The following is a 16,034-nucleotide window of genomic DNA, read 5'->3' as shown; positions in this document are numbered from 1 at the left end:
GGCGTAGCGAAAAAAAAAAGTGGGTGTAGATGACGCGTTATTGGTGCTGAATTACTAATCCTAATAAAGCGCCAAATATAAAAGGCAAAACGAGTAAAGCAAAGTGGTCGTCAAGACTCAAGGAGTAAAGCTGCAAATATAAGTCCGACAAAGGGTGTTGTACGTATAGGTCGGGTAATTTGATAATTTTGGTCAACTTTAAATGCTGATTGGCCCATGTAGTCAAAGAGAGCAACTTGAAGAGTGAATCTTTCTCGTATGCGTTGAACTTAGAATAAGTAGTTTAAGATAGGGTGCAACTTGGTCCGGTTCAAATCGAGAATCAAATCAAATCGATGACTTTGGGATGGTTTGGTTTGGTTTGGAACAAGTTGCGGTTTAGTTCTGGATTACAAAAATGGAGAATCAATTAATTTGGTTTGGTTCTCGGATCAAGCTTATATAGAACCGAACCAAACCGAGAGCCGAACTCCTATGCAATAAATAAATATATATGTATATAATAATTATTATGAATTATTTTAAGATTTATTACATAAATTAGTGATTTTTTATGGATAAACAAATGATTTTTTATGGATAAATTTGTGATTTATTATATGAAATTTTATGTTTATTTTTTTATTAAAAAATATTACTTATAATTTATAAAATATTTGTAATCTGTGAAATCGAACCGAACCAAACCGACTTTAATTTGGTTTGGGTTGGTTTGGTTCCAATGGAATTTGGTTTGGTTCTGATTCTTATTTAGTGGAACTGACCTATGTTGGTTCTGTTCCAATTTGACCTCAAACCAAACCGAACCGAACCAAGTTGCACCCCTAGTTTAAGATTATTTGGGCAGCTTCAATGAAGGTCAATTATAGGGTGTAGCGAAATCGACCCACGAAGTAATTTTAGATATTTTGGGGCCGTTTTCTCCATTTGGGCAAATTAAAACAAAACAAAGACTTTGAGATTCAATTCTTTGAGGGTCCACATGACATACTCAATCGACTCTCCTGATGTGATAAGTTAAGGAACTGTAGACATATGTTTTGGGATACAAGTTTTTATGGGGAATTACAATAGTGTATCTCAAGATGTACAAATATATGATTCTCGAACTTGTCACATCTGGGGATTCAATTGATTATGTCATAAGGAGTAATTAGATTATTATGATTCTTTTTCTTTTCTTTCTTTTCTTGAAGTCTTGGGGCCACCTCGACCTCCTTTGATCTAATAAAATTATATTGCTAAAAAAAATGTTTTTAAACTTATCAAAAAATTGCCTAAAAGAATGTGGATTAGTGAAGGAGGATATAAACACATTTTCAATTGTAGAAGATGGTTTTGATATCCACTTTCAATCAATTTAAGCCCACATAGATTGAATGGAGGAACGTGATTCCTTTAACTGATCCCAAATATTTGTGATACGATTTCGATGATGATGTTGATGAGATTTTTGTGAACTTGGACACACCTATTCAACATGATTACCTAGAAAGTAGCGAAGAAATAAAGAGAAAATCAATGAACACCAAAATTTATGTGGTTTAGTAATGATGCTTACATCCATGGATAGATCTAATCTTATTCTTCATTATTAAAATCAAAAGGAGTAAATTACATGAAAAAAAAATATTTGAAATTTAATCCCGGGCATTGAAACCCATGCACACTCCCTCCTCCTTGTCTCTATCAAAACGTAGAAGTAGAGAAACCATATTCACGAAAATTATTTCATAACTTACTATTTATAAGGTTTTAAAAGGTAAAAAACCTTATCCTAGCCATTAGATTGAAAATCATTTAATGAGTGGAATAAAGACACAAATAAAGAAAAATAATAAATAAAATTTTGCCATAAAATTTTTGTAGAACTTATTCAAGATCTACTACATTTAATGATTTTTTGAAAAATCATTAAGACTTTTCGACTAGGGCTCCAAATCATTTGATGTAGGCCAATTGCATGATCTTTCAAGTTTTAGATCTGACATTTTGGACCCATTTATTGATTGGGCCAGGTTTTCAGAGCCCAAACTAAATGCATTGCCATGCCAACTTTTAATTATAACACATCAAGTTATGAAATTAAATATTATACACCAAATAAGAAAAAACAACATACAGTACGCCTATTTCTTGACATTCTTCTTCATGGTTTGTTCTTTAAGTGAAATCATAGAAAAATCTCATTTTCTTCTTCAGGAGTTAAAAAGATTGAGACAGAATTCAAAACCCAAGTGATGTCACTTTTTGTTTGGTCATCAAAAATTGGTCCATTTAAATTTGATTGGAGAAATGATGTGTGATAATGAAAAATGGTGTATACTATATTCAAGTAGTCAAGGGGCCAAAACTATCTCATGTTCTTCACCCATTTTCTGCATGTCTGATGGGGTACCTAAAAATAATGCTAGAACAGGGCAGAGTTTGGACTAGACCATTTCAGATGGGACAAACCGCAACATGCACAGATGTTATAGGGCTTAAACCTGGCCCAATCTTGGTGGGCTTAGATTGGTCTCGTGCCTACGATGTTAGGCTTAAGCCTGGCCCAATATTGGTGGGCTTAGATTGGTCTCGTGCATGCCTATCCAATACCCAAATGACAATCCCATGAAATAGCTGGCCTTCTATGGCCATAAGGTCTATAACATTCACAATGAAATTCACCTCACATTATTGTCATATAATAGGTCTGTTAACCATATACATGGGGCCTAACTAATGATGCAACATAGGCATATTCCAAACACACGATCACAACAAAACTTTACGTATGTGTGCCAACGATTTGTTAAGGGTGCATAAAGTTATAAACAAACTGGGTTTAGTTCGACCCAATTTGCCCGAGCCCTGCTTTTTAAGTTTTTTATTATTTTATAAGCGAGTTAGTGGTTAGTAATTATTAGGTGAAGGCGGGTTTTGAACCAACCAACTTAACAAACAGGCCCGTTCGAGTGGGTAGGTCGAATTGGCGTACAGTATAAACACAGAAGTGTGCACTTGAACTCCACCACACGACACCGTAAAAAGCATGCAAATGTTGATTATCATATTAGTTGTTAATTCCACATATAACATAGTATTTAGACCATAAAATCGAGGATATGTACTATGTTTTTTTTTTTGTTCGAAGTAGATCAAAGGACCCATCCCTGAATGAAGTTATTCTCACCAGCTACACTCCTCGGAACAGTAGCTCCTTCGTGTTGAGAAAAGTTGTGGTACCTGTTCCAACAGCTACATTGCATTCATCTCTTATGTAATGTACCTTAATCTCAACAAAAGATATATATATATTTTTTTTGTACAAAAAAAAAAAAAAAAATGGAAACGAGAATCGTTGTCAAATGTACCCAATTTGTAAGGTGGGCTCACAGTCCATGGGATTGGATTGAGGAGGATGAACAGGAAAGTTGTTGTTTGGAATTAATGCATTAGATTCCCATAATCCTTGAATGGCTCTTAATGAACCCTGCCCTTCTGTCTCAAGCTGAAATGTAAGACATCAGAACATGAAGAATTGATCAATATTATTACTACATAATTAGTTGAAGAAAAAATATTTCAGGAGTACTGGGCAACCACACTTGAAGTAAAAACCTTAGTTTTAAGCTCCTTGTTTATATCTCCAAGATGTCGCTCCTGACAATGTTAACAGAAAATCCAAAAGATTGCTTCATTAATCAGAAAAAAATGATGATTGATGGAAAATATTATGTAACAAAGGTGCTGGAAATTTTGTACAAAACTAAAGGAAATAGACAATTTTGGTATTACCTCATAATCCGATGTACAGAAGTATCGAAGAAACATTACAAAATACTACCCATAAAAATTCAGAAATGGTCCCCAAGAAACATAGTCAAGTATTTTATGGAACTTGACAAAAGCATTACATACTTCAAGCCTTATATATATTTCTCTGCTTGAATGTTAAGAGTTTAGAGAGAACATTATTGGTTTAGATGTCTTGAATTATGGGTAAGCTGGATTTGAACCCAGGGACTCAAAGTTGCTGTGCATTTGTCAAACCAACTGAGCTATGGGTCTAAGCCCAAATCTGGAAGTAGTTGCATCAAAATTAATTAGTTGATCATTTCTTTTGTAGATTAGTTGGCCTCGAACTTTTGACCTTATGATATTGGTGCATAGGATCATCAATGGGTTGTGATCAGTATTATAAACACCAAACAAAGATTATGCAACTAATTGAGGTGTAGCAGTTCGATGAGTTGACCTCATTTCATAAATATTTGATGATTTATCAATATCCAATAGAGTTGTCTGGAAGAAGTAGACTACTAATGGAAAGAAAAATGGACACACTGGACCACAGCTGAGAGCAAAAGATAGGACTTTTAATAATAAAAAATTGTTGAGCAAAACCAAGTAGATTTTATAATCCATGTGCATACCTTTCTGCGGAGTTCTTCCATTTGCTCTACCATTATCTGTGTCTGCATTTAAGGAAAATGAACAAATATCTAAACAAGTGGTAATTTTGATTTTATACAATTAACAAAACAACAAGATTAAGAGCATTTGTACATAAGAACACTACTTAAGGTAAAAACTGAAAGAACAAGAGAATAAAGGAGAATTAGAGGGAAATAAGTGTGTCGTCAAGCATTCCAAAATTATTACTTTGGTGAAAAACAAGAGAACAAATACAAATCAGAAAGTGTTGGATAATGAGAAACAAGAAGGGTGCAGGAAAAGCAAATTACAAAAAATTTGTTAAGGCTAGGCAAATCCTATTTTAGTTCTCCATTCCACTTTGTCCAAAGCCAAGTGGTTCTATAATTGGCCTTCATTGAACAAATCCAAACCATCTCAACCGACTTTCTCTTAGTTTATTGCCTATTAAAGCTACTCCTGCATTTTTCCAAGTACTTTCATTTCTAATTTTATCTTTCCCAGGCTTTCCATTCATCCATCTCAACATCCTCATCTCTATTATACTAAATCTATTAACATAATGCTTCTTGACTGCCCAACATTCAACTCCATAAAATTAGTCAAACCACATGTCCCCCATAATGTTTACTTACTCAAGATACAAGGAATATTCTTAATGATAATTCCTACCAAACAAAAACAAATTAAAGAAGCGATGTTTGGTCTAATGATATAATAATTAGAGGAAAATGCTCCAACTCCCCAAAGGTTTGGATTTGGCTATACGAATCTTGCTCTTCAATATCACTCTATCTAAAGCCACTAGAAAAAATATAAACCAAAAATCGGAAAAAGAACGTAAACCTTCAATTGTTTCTATGCATTCAATTTTGCCTTAACCAATGCAAACCTTCTACTAAAGTTGTTCATATTTAAGATGGTTTAAATATGATAACTACTAAAGCATAAAAACTTAACCCAAAGAGATATAATGGAATTCTTCTTGACACCATTCTAAACTTTATTAAATCTTCACACATACCTTTCGCTGCCTAGCTTGTGTGAGAGCTCCTTCAAGCTGTTTCTCAAGAGTCTGCAATTCTTTCACACTAAGTGGTCCAAGATCTTCCCCAAGCAAATGCCTTAACATGGGATACCAATTAGGAAATTATTAATTTTGAAATAAAAGTAGTACACTAGTAGTCAAAGTTGTAATCTTACAATAAAACTAGATTAATTAGAGAAATATGTTCATAGAAATTAAGTTTGACATAACCTTTGCGTGCGCTGCAGAGATTCAAATCTAGCCTTTAACTTCGAGACCTCTTGGTACCAGCTCTGCATTGAGCGACAGCAATAAAAACAAAGACAATAATATATAGAAACAAAAAATATAACTTAATTGAAGACGATCATTGATATTATAAGTAATTCAACTGATCCCTCTTTAGAAAGCTCCATTAGACATCTCAGAATAGGAAAATAATGGATCAAATCAGTTAGTATAATTAGAAAGAGAAATTATGATGAGAATGTCGACATCTGAAAACAAATTCTAAGCTAGCCTACGAGTTTTCCACTACTGAGATATCGTGCATTCGTTATGTATGCATGAAAAGCAATTTAGAATTATAACAAAGCCAGGTTGAAAATCCAAATCTTGTTCTTGGGTAAAAAAACAACATAATGGTTGAGTAAAAAAATTTCATTCTTCAAAAAGGATTAAATAATGGTCTAGAAGTAATGAGGATGGGAAATACAAAAGTAAATCTTTTTTGAATTAAGTCGGACCATTTTCTAGTATGGTCTATAAGAAATGCTAGCTATTTGAATTTTGAATTACAACACAGCCGAATTAACTAGCTTACTCAAAAGAATAATCAAACCCAACTCAACTTGAATTGAATGAATTAAATAAGATTTTTTTTTTATATAAGGACTATGAGCACGTAATAATGAGCTCAAATTTCTTCCTCAGGCTTCCAATCACTATGCGAGGCCTTTAAAGTTGTTCTAGACTCTACAAATCAATTTTCTTTACATCAATCTTGATACCCAAAATCTGTATCCTTGAAAACTCGTTTCGGCTGAGGCTTGTAGGAAATTTAAGGTCATTGATGACCTACTTATAAATAATGGTTTTGGAGAGGCCTGTGTTTCCTTCTTTTTTTTTTTTTTTTTTGAGTTTATAATTGATGTCTGAGGATAGTTTTCAAAGGGGTACTTCTTTACAACCATGAAAAGGTGATGGTTGCTAAGTTTTCAGTCATCTTTGCATTGGGTCTGCAATTAAGGTACTAAATTTGAAGTTCCAGAGGACTTGATGATTTGGCATAATCTAAAACAACTGATTATGGTCTATTTTAACATCAAGAAGTTGTAGTAACGATTCAAAAGTAAACATCACAGGTTTCACAAACCATGAGAAGAGAACATTTAAATCTAGCTAGCATAAAGACCATCATTGCATTAAGCATAATATACGTTAAAAAAAATAAAGTTAGAAACACAAACCTGTGATTCATGATCGGCAACATTGCTATCTTGAGGAGTATAACAGCATCGTTGGTATCGCTCAACAGTTCTATTCATACTGAAAATAAAACCAAATTATTAGTACATAGCTCACAAAAAACCAGAATCTTTGTCGAGAAACTCACGAAGGCATTCTCATTAAACACTAGATTGTGGGCAACAAGGAATTAATCTTTTCTTCCAGAGTTCAAACCCTTGTCAGTTTTTCACATAATTATTATACCACATGTGGGGGAGAATGCACTAAATTATGTAGGGGCTGTTTGGAAATTGAAATTGATGCCAACTTCTGCGATCAATTAAATTATCATTTGGTGACCATGCTCAAGAAGTTTGTGATGTGTCCACCAAATTGAGATTATTGTTTCTTGAAAACAGCTTCTAACTGTTGGATTATGTCAAGATGACTAAAATACCCATATATAAGAAATGAATATAGAGGTATAGTTGTAATTCTTGAAAGTTTCTTAGACTATAACTAAAACTATTGAAATTTTATGTCGATAGATACATATATTAGATACTTACGCGTTTCCATAATTTTTGATTTCCTTCCACCTAGTCTCAACTGACCCGTTATTGCAAAAGATCGCATAAGAAGAGTTTGATGAACTAGTGATTTTATTTAACCCTTGGAAGATTGCAAATTTGTAGCTTCTAGATTAGTGTGGAGTTCTACAAATATGATGGATGGCTAAGATGGTTTAGGCATGTTCAACGAAAGTTGATTACAATGCCAACTAGAAGAAATATTGAAGTTGGGATACTAAAAAGCAAACGAAGATGTAAAAACACTTGGATGGAGACAATAAAAAGAAATGAATTTACTCTCAATAAAAAGAAGGTTTGACTTTCTCTTATTTCATCACCTATTTGAGCTATTCCTAGTTGGTACTAATAAAAGTATATAATGATGAATAATTCTTCAATTTATTACCAAAATTTAAATTAATTTGATTATTTAGAATTAACTTATTAATTTTTATTTTCATAGGTAGGGGAGGCTCAAAGTGTAAGAAAGATGTTAGAGATGGATTTTTGGTACAATAACAGTTAAAAAGGGTGGAGGAAATTTTTTGGAGTACAAATGACCAAAGAAGAAATATTGAAGAGATTTTCCACCACATCCAATGTACCAATTCATTCTCAGCATATTTTCTCTCACCTCTCCAAATTTTCTGTCTTTTTCTCTCTCATCTATCTTTCCCACATTTTCTACAATGTTATCTATCTTTTCTCCTGCATTTTCTCTCTCTACGATTCCCACACATCTCCCATGTTCCCACGATTTCTCTCTCTATCTTTCTCTACTTTCTCTCTTTCTCTCCCCATCCTCCACAATTTCAAATCTTCTTATTTTTATTTTCTATATAGTCTCTCCAACTCCAACCTTAATGTTGGTTACTACAATTCACATCTTCAATTTCTTCCACTCTATCACCATTTTTTTTTTGTCGGTATCACCTAATTTTCTTTTTCATTATTTTTCTTTGAAATCTCTTCATCTTTTCTCAAAGTTATTACGAAGTCAACCATCATGAAGGAAAAGTGAAGGATGGAGAGAGATTAGGTGTAAAGAATTAAATAGGTTGTGTTTGCTTTCTCTCTATTTTCTTTTTATTATTCATTTATTTTACTCGATAAAAATTTGATGCATTTTATGATGATCAGCTAGAATCAATGTTAAGATGAGAAGGGAAGCTACAAGATTGTAATCTTATTTCTTTTATTATTGATTAATGCATTATTATTTTATTAGAATATCAATCTTATTAATTTATTTATAAAATTTCTTAATCTGATGTGCATTCTGTTACATTAGATGCTTGGGATTCTTTGTAGTAGAATAAAGCGTGAAAATTTCTTTACAATAACAATTCCTAAATTCATTATTTTTATGAAAATTTTATTAGGTTCGAATCTCAAATGTCAAATTTCTAATCTTTATATAGATTCAATTGAGTGATTGAAAATTAAAAAATAAATAAAATTATCAATTACAATTTTGTGGTGGATCTTCAAATCCTTAACAGTTTTCCCCTATTGAATTTCATATTTTTTTAGTCCATTAGATTTAGTTTTCAATCAAGAAATTTTCAATTTTTAGATTTTAGATTTTATCCATTTTCGTATCCGATAGTTTTGGTTACGCTAGTCAATCCTTGGAGGTATATTACATCACACATGTATGCTTGTGAGTTATTAATTTAATTCATCACCAATTAAATTGTAAAAGCTAAATTTGATTTATTAACAAAATGTTTCTTGATCACTCAACATTCAACTCTATAAAAGCATATTTGGTCTTACTACCACCTTATATATTTAACCATTCAATTTTGATTCTATGGGCAATATCTTCCCAAATCTCTCCATCATTGTGTATAACAGGACTGTAGATTTTACAATCACGATCAATCAGTTCACTACTTAATTTGCTCCCTTTTAATGATTATACAATAGTTATTACAATATAAAAAGATAAGTGATAAATTAATGTGATAAAATTCATACAAATTTTTACCCTTTATTGTTGCCATATATTAACAAAGAATTCAAAGGTTGACGGAAAATACTGAAGTAATTGGATGTTCCAAATTTTCAAATTAAGATTTAGGAAGTTTGGAATGTTGGGATGGAATGATTTTTCTTGAAGTAGCAGATACCGCAATAGTGATATCTAAGGTATGGTAGCACACATATATAATGCAATGTGCGGATAGCCTTTCCTATTTTTTTTCTTCTTTAAATCTTGAACCAAGGTAATAAAGATGTTGTTTCTTCAACAATCGATAAAGTTCTTGTTTGGTAGAAGAGAGTTGGGGGTGAAAGTTAGGAATTCACAAAAGTTGCTGTATTCATTTGTGTTTTGAATATTCAAACTTAGAAAATTTTAACACTTCACGATTCTCCATTTTTTAAGGACTACACCTCTACGTATCAGATTAGAGTTATGTCTTCTGATTCTTTTTATTTTTATTTTTATCAGTAAGCATGTGTTTTGGGACCCCACCTTTTTATTAATATTTCCTAGAATGATTACAAGTTACATTGTCATAAAATCATCCTAGAGTCCCATATGGGAAAGCAAAAAATGATGATCAATGTTTTTATAAGCGTGTGGCGCTTAAGTGTCAAGGTGCGCCTTAGAATGAGGGTTATTAAAAACACCCTGAGGTATTAGATAAAAATATAAAAACAGTCCAGGCAATGCCTCAAACCATGAGGCACCTAACAGACATACATCTCAATTAACTTTTTTAATAATTCATTTCTTCCTCTAATTTCTTTATATTTTTCTTTATTCTTTATTTTTTGCTATCTATTCAAGATTTTTTTATGATGTTTTTTTTTTGGCTTATAATTCTTTGTTACTGCTAGCTAGTATATACTATAATTGGAATACTTAAAAATGAATTCAAATAGAAAGTAGAAATATATGCAAATAAAATGTTTAAGTTGAGTTGATTTATCATATTAAGTATTACAAAATTGAATTTTTGAAAAATAAGAATATTTAGTTGTATTTTTAAAATAAATATGAAAAGTTATTTTTTGTAGAGACTTTCAACTATTCAAATACAAGTTATTTGGATTATGCTAAGACATGAAAGTGTAATATTTTATATCATTATTTATTGTCATGTATTAAAACTTGAAATTTGATTGTGTGAATTTGAAATTGAGAAATATGTAATGGTTATCCTTATATTTTAGTTTTTTAAAATTAGTTATTTTAAATATTATGTTATTTTCTTAAAATTATAATGCATGCGAGCGTCTAAAAACAATGATGATATATGATCATTATGGTTGGATGATCTTCATCCAGATATGTCTGGATATACTAAAAGAAAGATGAATAAACATCTTTTATTCCCAATTATAATAAGCAGAAAATAATACTAGTCTATATATTTTGACCAAAAAAAAAATGATCAGGTTGTCACACGATAGAAATCAAGTAATGATTTTGCAATACCGAAATGAAGAGCAACATGATTGTGTTCCGAAATGAATCTAGAATACAAATGAAAAAATGTAGAAAAAAATGGAGAAAATTAGGGCAAAATTCAAATGGAATCTTAGCAAAACTCTGAATGACATAGTGAAAAGTACCTTCCTAAGGTACTTAATTATGGGTTCTATGAAACCTAGGTAGCTTGTTGCTTTTGTTTTCTCATGGACATCCTTCCTTCTGGTGTGTCCAAACCTAAGGGTATTCCATAAACTCCATCCTAAACTTATTACTCACTCTGAGTTGATATGCAAGCCGTCACGGAAGGTGAACCCCAGTTCTGATTCCATGATATATTATGTGCGAAATGAAATGTATGCCCCTTGTTCTCGCACGCAAACTTACCCATTTTGTGGTTGCAATTTACAAAGATAATCAGTGAAGATGTAGAAAGTAAACTTAATATAAAGATCCTCATTGACATAAATTACTCTTACTATTTAGATTAAAATCCTAATCACCACTACTTAATTTGAAAGATTTTTTTTGCTAGGTAAGCAAAATTAGTTGTCAATAATTAGTATGTGAGGGTCAATTTGAACCCACGTCGTGATACCAACCCTCTCAGACTTCAACCAATTTAGCAAGTTGGTACATTCTCTTAATTTGAAAGATACTAATTGAATATACTGAGCATACTTCTCACACAACCTAGTGATGAGAAACACTGACAAAGATGTAGTGTATCTCACGCACCTTCATGTGATGCATCTTAATCTCTTACCGGTTTAGGACGCTAAACTCAAGCCCTCAACACCAATCAAGGGCATTCATAGTGACAGAGGTGGTCCAAGAAGAGAGTTATTTTAACCAAACGTTCTTTTTATGGTTAGATCCAAGTTCTTCCTCTTGGGAATAGAGGTGAGAAACAACCCCATAGGTTGAATTTCCATTATTTATATTTTTTTTATTGGCAAGCTGTTTGATGAGGGATCCCACCCTTTATTAGGAATAAAGAAGTTCATACGCTCGTGTAATTACAAGTTAGCTCATCCTACAAAGTTAAAGCTAATTCGCGAGGAATAGAATCATCATCAAAGATAGACCACAACATTGTCTAGATAAGGCTCCAAACTTTGCTGCTCTATTTTTTTCCCCACTAAAACTCAAAACCACATCTTGTGAATTGCACTTGAAGTCTTTGAATTTTTTTGGATACTAAATAAATATTTTCGCAATGGATCAATTTCTCTATTAATATTATTTATCATATATGCTAAATCTAAGCAAATATCAATGCAATCTAAGCTCCTCTCATTTGAGAAAATTTGAGAGCCTCAATAATTGCTTATAACTCAATCTTGATAATATTGTAGGTGAAAGATTCCTATCTTCCACCTCAAGGGTCAAGAATTGGTTAAGGTTACTCAAGATCTGTTGCTCCTTGATTGATGCTTCTCCTACAAGCTTTAAGGTGTTCTTGCACCACAACCCTCCGACACCCAACTAAGTACATGGAATTCTTGAGGGGTTCTAAGGTTAGAGAATGCATACCTTTTGTGGAAGATATTTTTTGTATGGCATCAACGAGTGATACATGGCACATTGGGATCACAAAAGGGGAGTGTCGAACTTCGACATCTAAGTTCTGACCATGTAGAAAAGGTATCAGAGATGGTGAACATGAGAAGAATCCAACTTATCAAATCTCACTTCTTGATAAGGTCGAACAATGGAAAGACTCTACGAAGAGGTTGACTCCTAAGTTCGGATGGAGTTAAGTTGAAACATAGAAGAGAGATTCAGTCATGATTAGGGCAGGAGTTTATAGAGAAAAATGGGGGATTCCTAAATAGAAGGAATGAATGAATATGGAATGAGGGGTAAATACATTCCTAAGAGGAGGAAACTACTAAAACAGACAAGGAAGACTTTAGGAAAGGGATTACAAAAGATCTTAGGGTTCAAGCCCTATAAATACAAAGGCAATGGGTATTAAAAGGTATACAATTCCTCCTCTCCTAAATTCTGCACTTTGTTTTTCTACTAAGGTCCTGACTTGGGCGTTGGAGAAGTATTGTTACAAGCACACCAAGGAGCACAAGAGGAGAAAATCAATCAATTAGTGAGAATGTTAAGGTAGTGCAAGTTTTTAGATATGAGTTTTTCAATAAAATCTAGAAGGATGTTGTATTGAATTGCCAATGTAGTCATCCATGTGGGCCAAATGACCCTTAATAAGATATAAAATCTTACTATATTTGGATATAAGGAAAGTGTTTTTCATTTCTTAATATTAAAATAACTAATCTTATAGGCTTTCTACATGTAGAGAGTGGAAGCGCCATTTTATTTTAACATTTACTTTTAAAAAGACTCTTCAAGTTGGTTTTTTCATCTTTTACTCTTTAAACTAAAGAGCCAACAAACTTTAAATATAGGAATCATTCAATTGATCACTAATTCTTTCGAGGTTAATTTTTTTAAATGATTTAACAATTTATTTGTACTAGACCTGCTAAGCCTAAAACATTTCCAAACAATATTTGCTTTCTTTGGAAATGTGCATAAATATGAATGTGTCAGTACACCAAACAAGCTTAGGGCTTACTAAGGTAGACAAACAGAAAACAAATGGTCTTATTTTCCTTTCAAATATGTTAAAATCATCTGCAACAAAAACAATATTTCTCGAAATGTGAAATAATTAATTAGGTAAAATCTCATCTGTAAAGTCCTCATAATATGAGAAAATGGATAGTTTCAAAATAGAGCCGAATTTGTATATTTTGTGGTAAATTATACAAAGAAAGAGAGAAAACAAATAATGTTTTAATCTCAGTTAATAAAGAAAATAGAAAGCATAAATTAAATAAATAGTTTAAATTTCATTTCTGACTTATAAAATATAAAGTGGAGATAAAAACCCTCCACAGTTTTTCGCTAAATACTAAATTCTTCAAAAACGCAAGCTTTACACTTCTTTGCACTCAGGTTTTTCTAGGGTTTCAGTTATCAACCTTTGGATCGAAGGCGACACCATGTCCATTATTTCATCTGCAAAGCAGAAGGAATGCTTTATATACACTGTACTTTTTATTTTGTTTTAGATTTGTTTGAGCAGACAAGCATCATTGTGTGTTTCCTTCCAAGTTTGATGCTACTCTCTTCACAATCTTTCATCTTTTCTTTTTTTCCTCGAGTACAGTTCTCTTTGTTTTGGTTTCCTGGCGAAGAGTCTACACTATTTCTCTACTTTTTGTTTGTTTTTATTAAACTAAAAGAGAATAGATATAACTTAAAGATCTAAATTCAACTTGCTTTTATTTTATTTTTTTGAAAAAAAATTTGGTTCCCGAAAAAAATTCTAAATGAAGTAATTAACAGAAGAATAAACAAGACTCCAGATCGATCTAGTTCTAGCAAAGAGAGAGAAAGATAGAGGAAAAGCCCTAGATCTGATGCACCGCGCCTCGATGAGAGATCCTCGTCAAATTATTTCCAACCGTACACACCAAGTTCATGAAGGAAAGCAGTCTCTTGCTTTCTCTTGCTGGTACCAACCAACGTAGCTTAACGAGGAAAGAACACAGAGAAACCAAAAGAGAGAGAGAGAAAACATATGAAACGTGTCTCTATACTATTTGTTCGTCTCCAAATCTTCTATCGATGAGGAGCTCTCTCTCTCTCTTCTTTCCTCTCTCGATCCAAAGAACAACAAATAACGAGCACAACAAGAAGCACCAAAACACAAGTGAGAATTCTAGATCTTTGGATTCAAAGAGCAAAAAAACAAAGAAATCGCACTTAGAAAAAAACACAGATTCAGCATTCAAACAAAGAGATTTATCACTTCGAAACCTAAAAACAAGATCAAAATTATTATTTAAAAGAGAGAGAGAAACGTAAGATTGAAGTTGATTTGTTACCCGGCGCTTCCGAACTCATAAAGCTTTCCGCGACTAGAAAAAATTATGAGACCAACTTCAGCATCGCATAATACAGAAAGTTCATAAGCTTTCTTAAGCAAACCATTCCTCCTCTTTGAGAACGTAACCTGACGGTTGATCTTGTTCTCTATCCTCTTCAGCTCTACTCTTCCTCTCCCCATCTCTCTCTACCTCTCTCTATCTCTCTAACAGCAACAACAACAACAAATATCTTTCTCTCTCTATCTCTATCTATCTGTCTTATAGAGAGAGATATTGAGGGATGGTAGAGGTGGTAAATTTGAGTGATTGAAAGGGGTGGTTTGGAAGATAATAAATATTTAAGAGAGAAGATAGAGAGGGAAGCTGCAGATAATTCCTTCTACTAAAAGTGGTAGATTTTAGCTTAAAAAGGGATAATTAAGTCTGGAAGCTCTTCCTCTCGTCTTACCCTAAATCTTTTCTTATAACAAACTGGAAACCCTAACTTCCTCTTTTTCTTTTGTTCTCTTTTCCAATTTTATTTATTTTTTCGTTTCTCTTTCTAGGACTGAGTGACTGAGGAGTACAGAAATACAGAAGCATGAGAACTGTTGTAGATTAAATGTGTGGTGGTATTTGACAGGCTACGTGTCGAGTGTCGTACGCAGGGTTTGCTTGTCAAATGATACGTCCATCCCACACAGTCATTCATCATTCCTTGCTGTTTGCGCGGGAATTTAACGCCGTCAGTGATCTCTTTACTTTTTGGCGAAGGGCCGTTATATTTATTTGCACACCCACATACTCCATAGTTCATACATCACACCCAAAATGCGTTTTAAATAGGTGCAGTGAGCACGAAGGGTGGATGCAAATACCCTGACCTGGCATTTCTACTCCATATAATGAAGTAAATGTCAAATTTTGTGAGGAAAAGAAAAAATTATTAAAAAATATATTTTTTTAATTATTAAAATAATAATAATTTTTAAGATTTGATAAAAAAAACGTAAATAATCGATGATCCGACAGCCAATTCTCAAGTAGACGGAAATACCCAACAGTTGATTTTCACTGTAACAATCAAATTTTCAAATTTTTGCTCGAACGATCAAATATATTGAAAATCGACGGTTGGACAGTAAATTTCTGACCAACAACAATATTTTTCACTCCACTCCCAATGATCATGAACAATCCCACTATAAATAGTCATCTTCATTTCCCAG

The 16,034-nt window shown here is 32.6% G+C and overlaps 1 protein-coding gene across 1 annotated transcript; it reads right to left on the bottom strand.

Annotated features, from left to right (window-relative positions):
• Positions 1–3,030: 3,030 nt before the first annotated feature.
• On the bottom strand, positions 3,031–15,276 carry LOC147389600 (agamous-like MADS-box protein MADS3). Its single transcript, XM_086418946.1, has 8 exons — positions 14,824–15,276; positions 6,916–6,994; positions 5,678–5,739; positions 5,444–5,543; positions 4,419–4,460; positions 3,604–3,645; positions 3,357–3,493; positions 3,031–3,228 (listed from the first exon to the last, which is right to left on the bottom strand). The coding sequence occupies exons 1-8, from the start codon at positions 15,003–15,005 to the stop codon at positions 3,141–3,143; spliced, it is 732 nt and encodes a 243-aa protein (XP_086275072.1). The 5' UTR covers positions 15,006–15,276; the 3' UTR covers positions 3,031–3,140.
• Between the last annotated feature and the right edge of the window lie 758 nt (positions 15,277–16,034).

Source organism: Akebia trifoliata, chromosome 12 (genome assembly GCF_017979445.1).
Source record: "Akebia trifoliata isolate Shusen 1 chromosome 12, ASM1797944v1, whole genome shotgun sequence".
NCBI classification, from domain to species: Eukaryota; Viridiplantae; Streptophyta; class Magnoliopsida; order Ranunculales; family Lardizabalaceae; genus Akebia; species Akebia trifoliata.
This window is presented reverse-complemented; position numbering and strand designations above follow the sequence as displayed.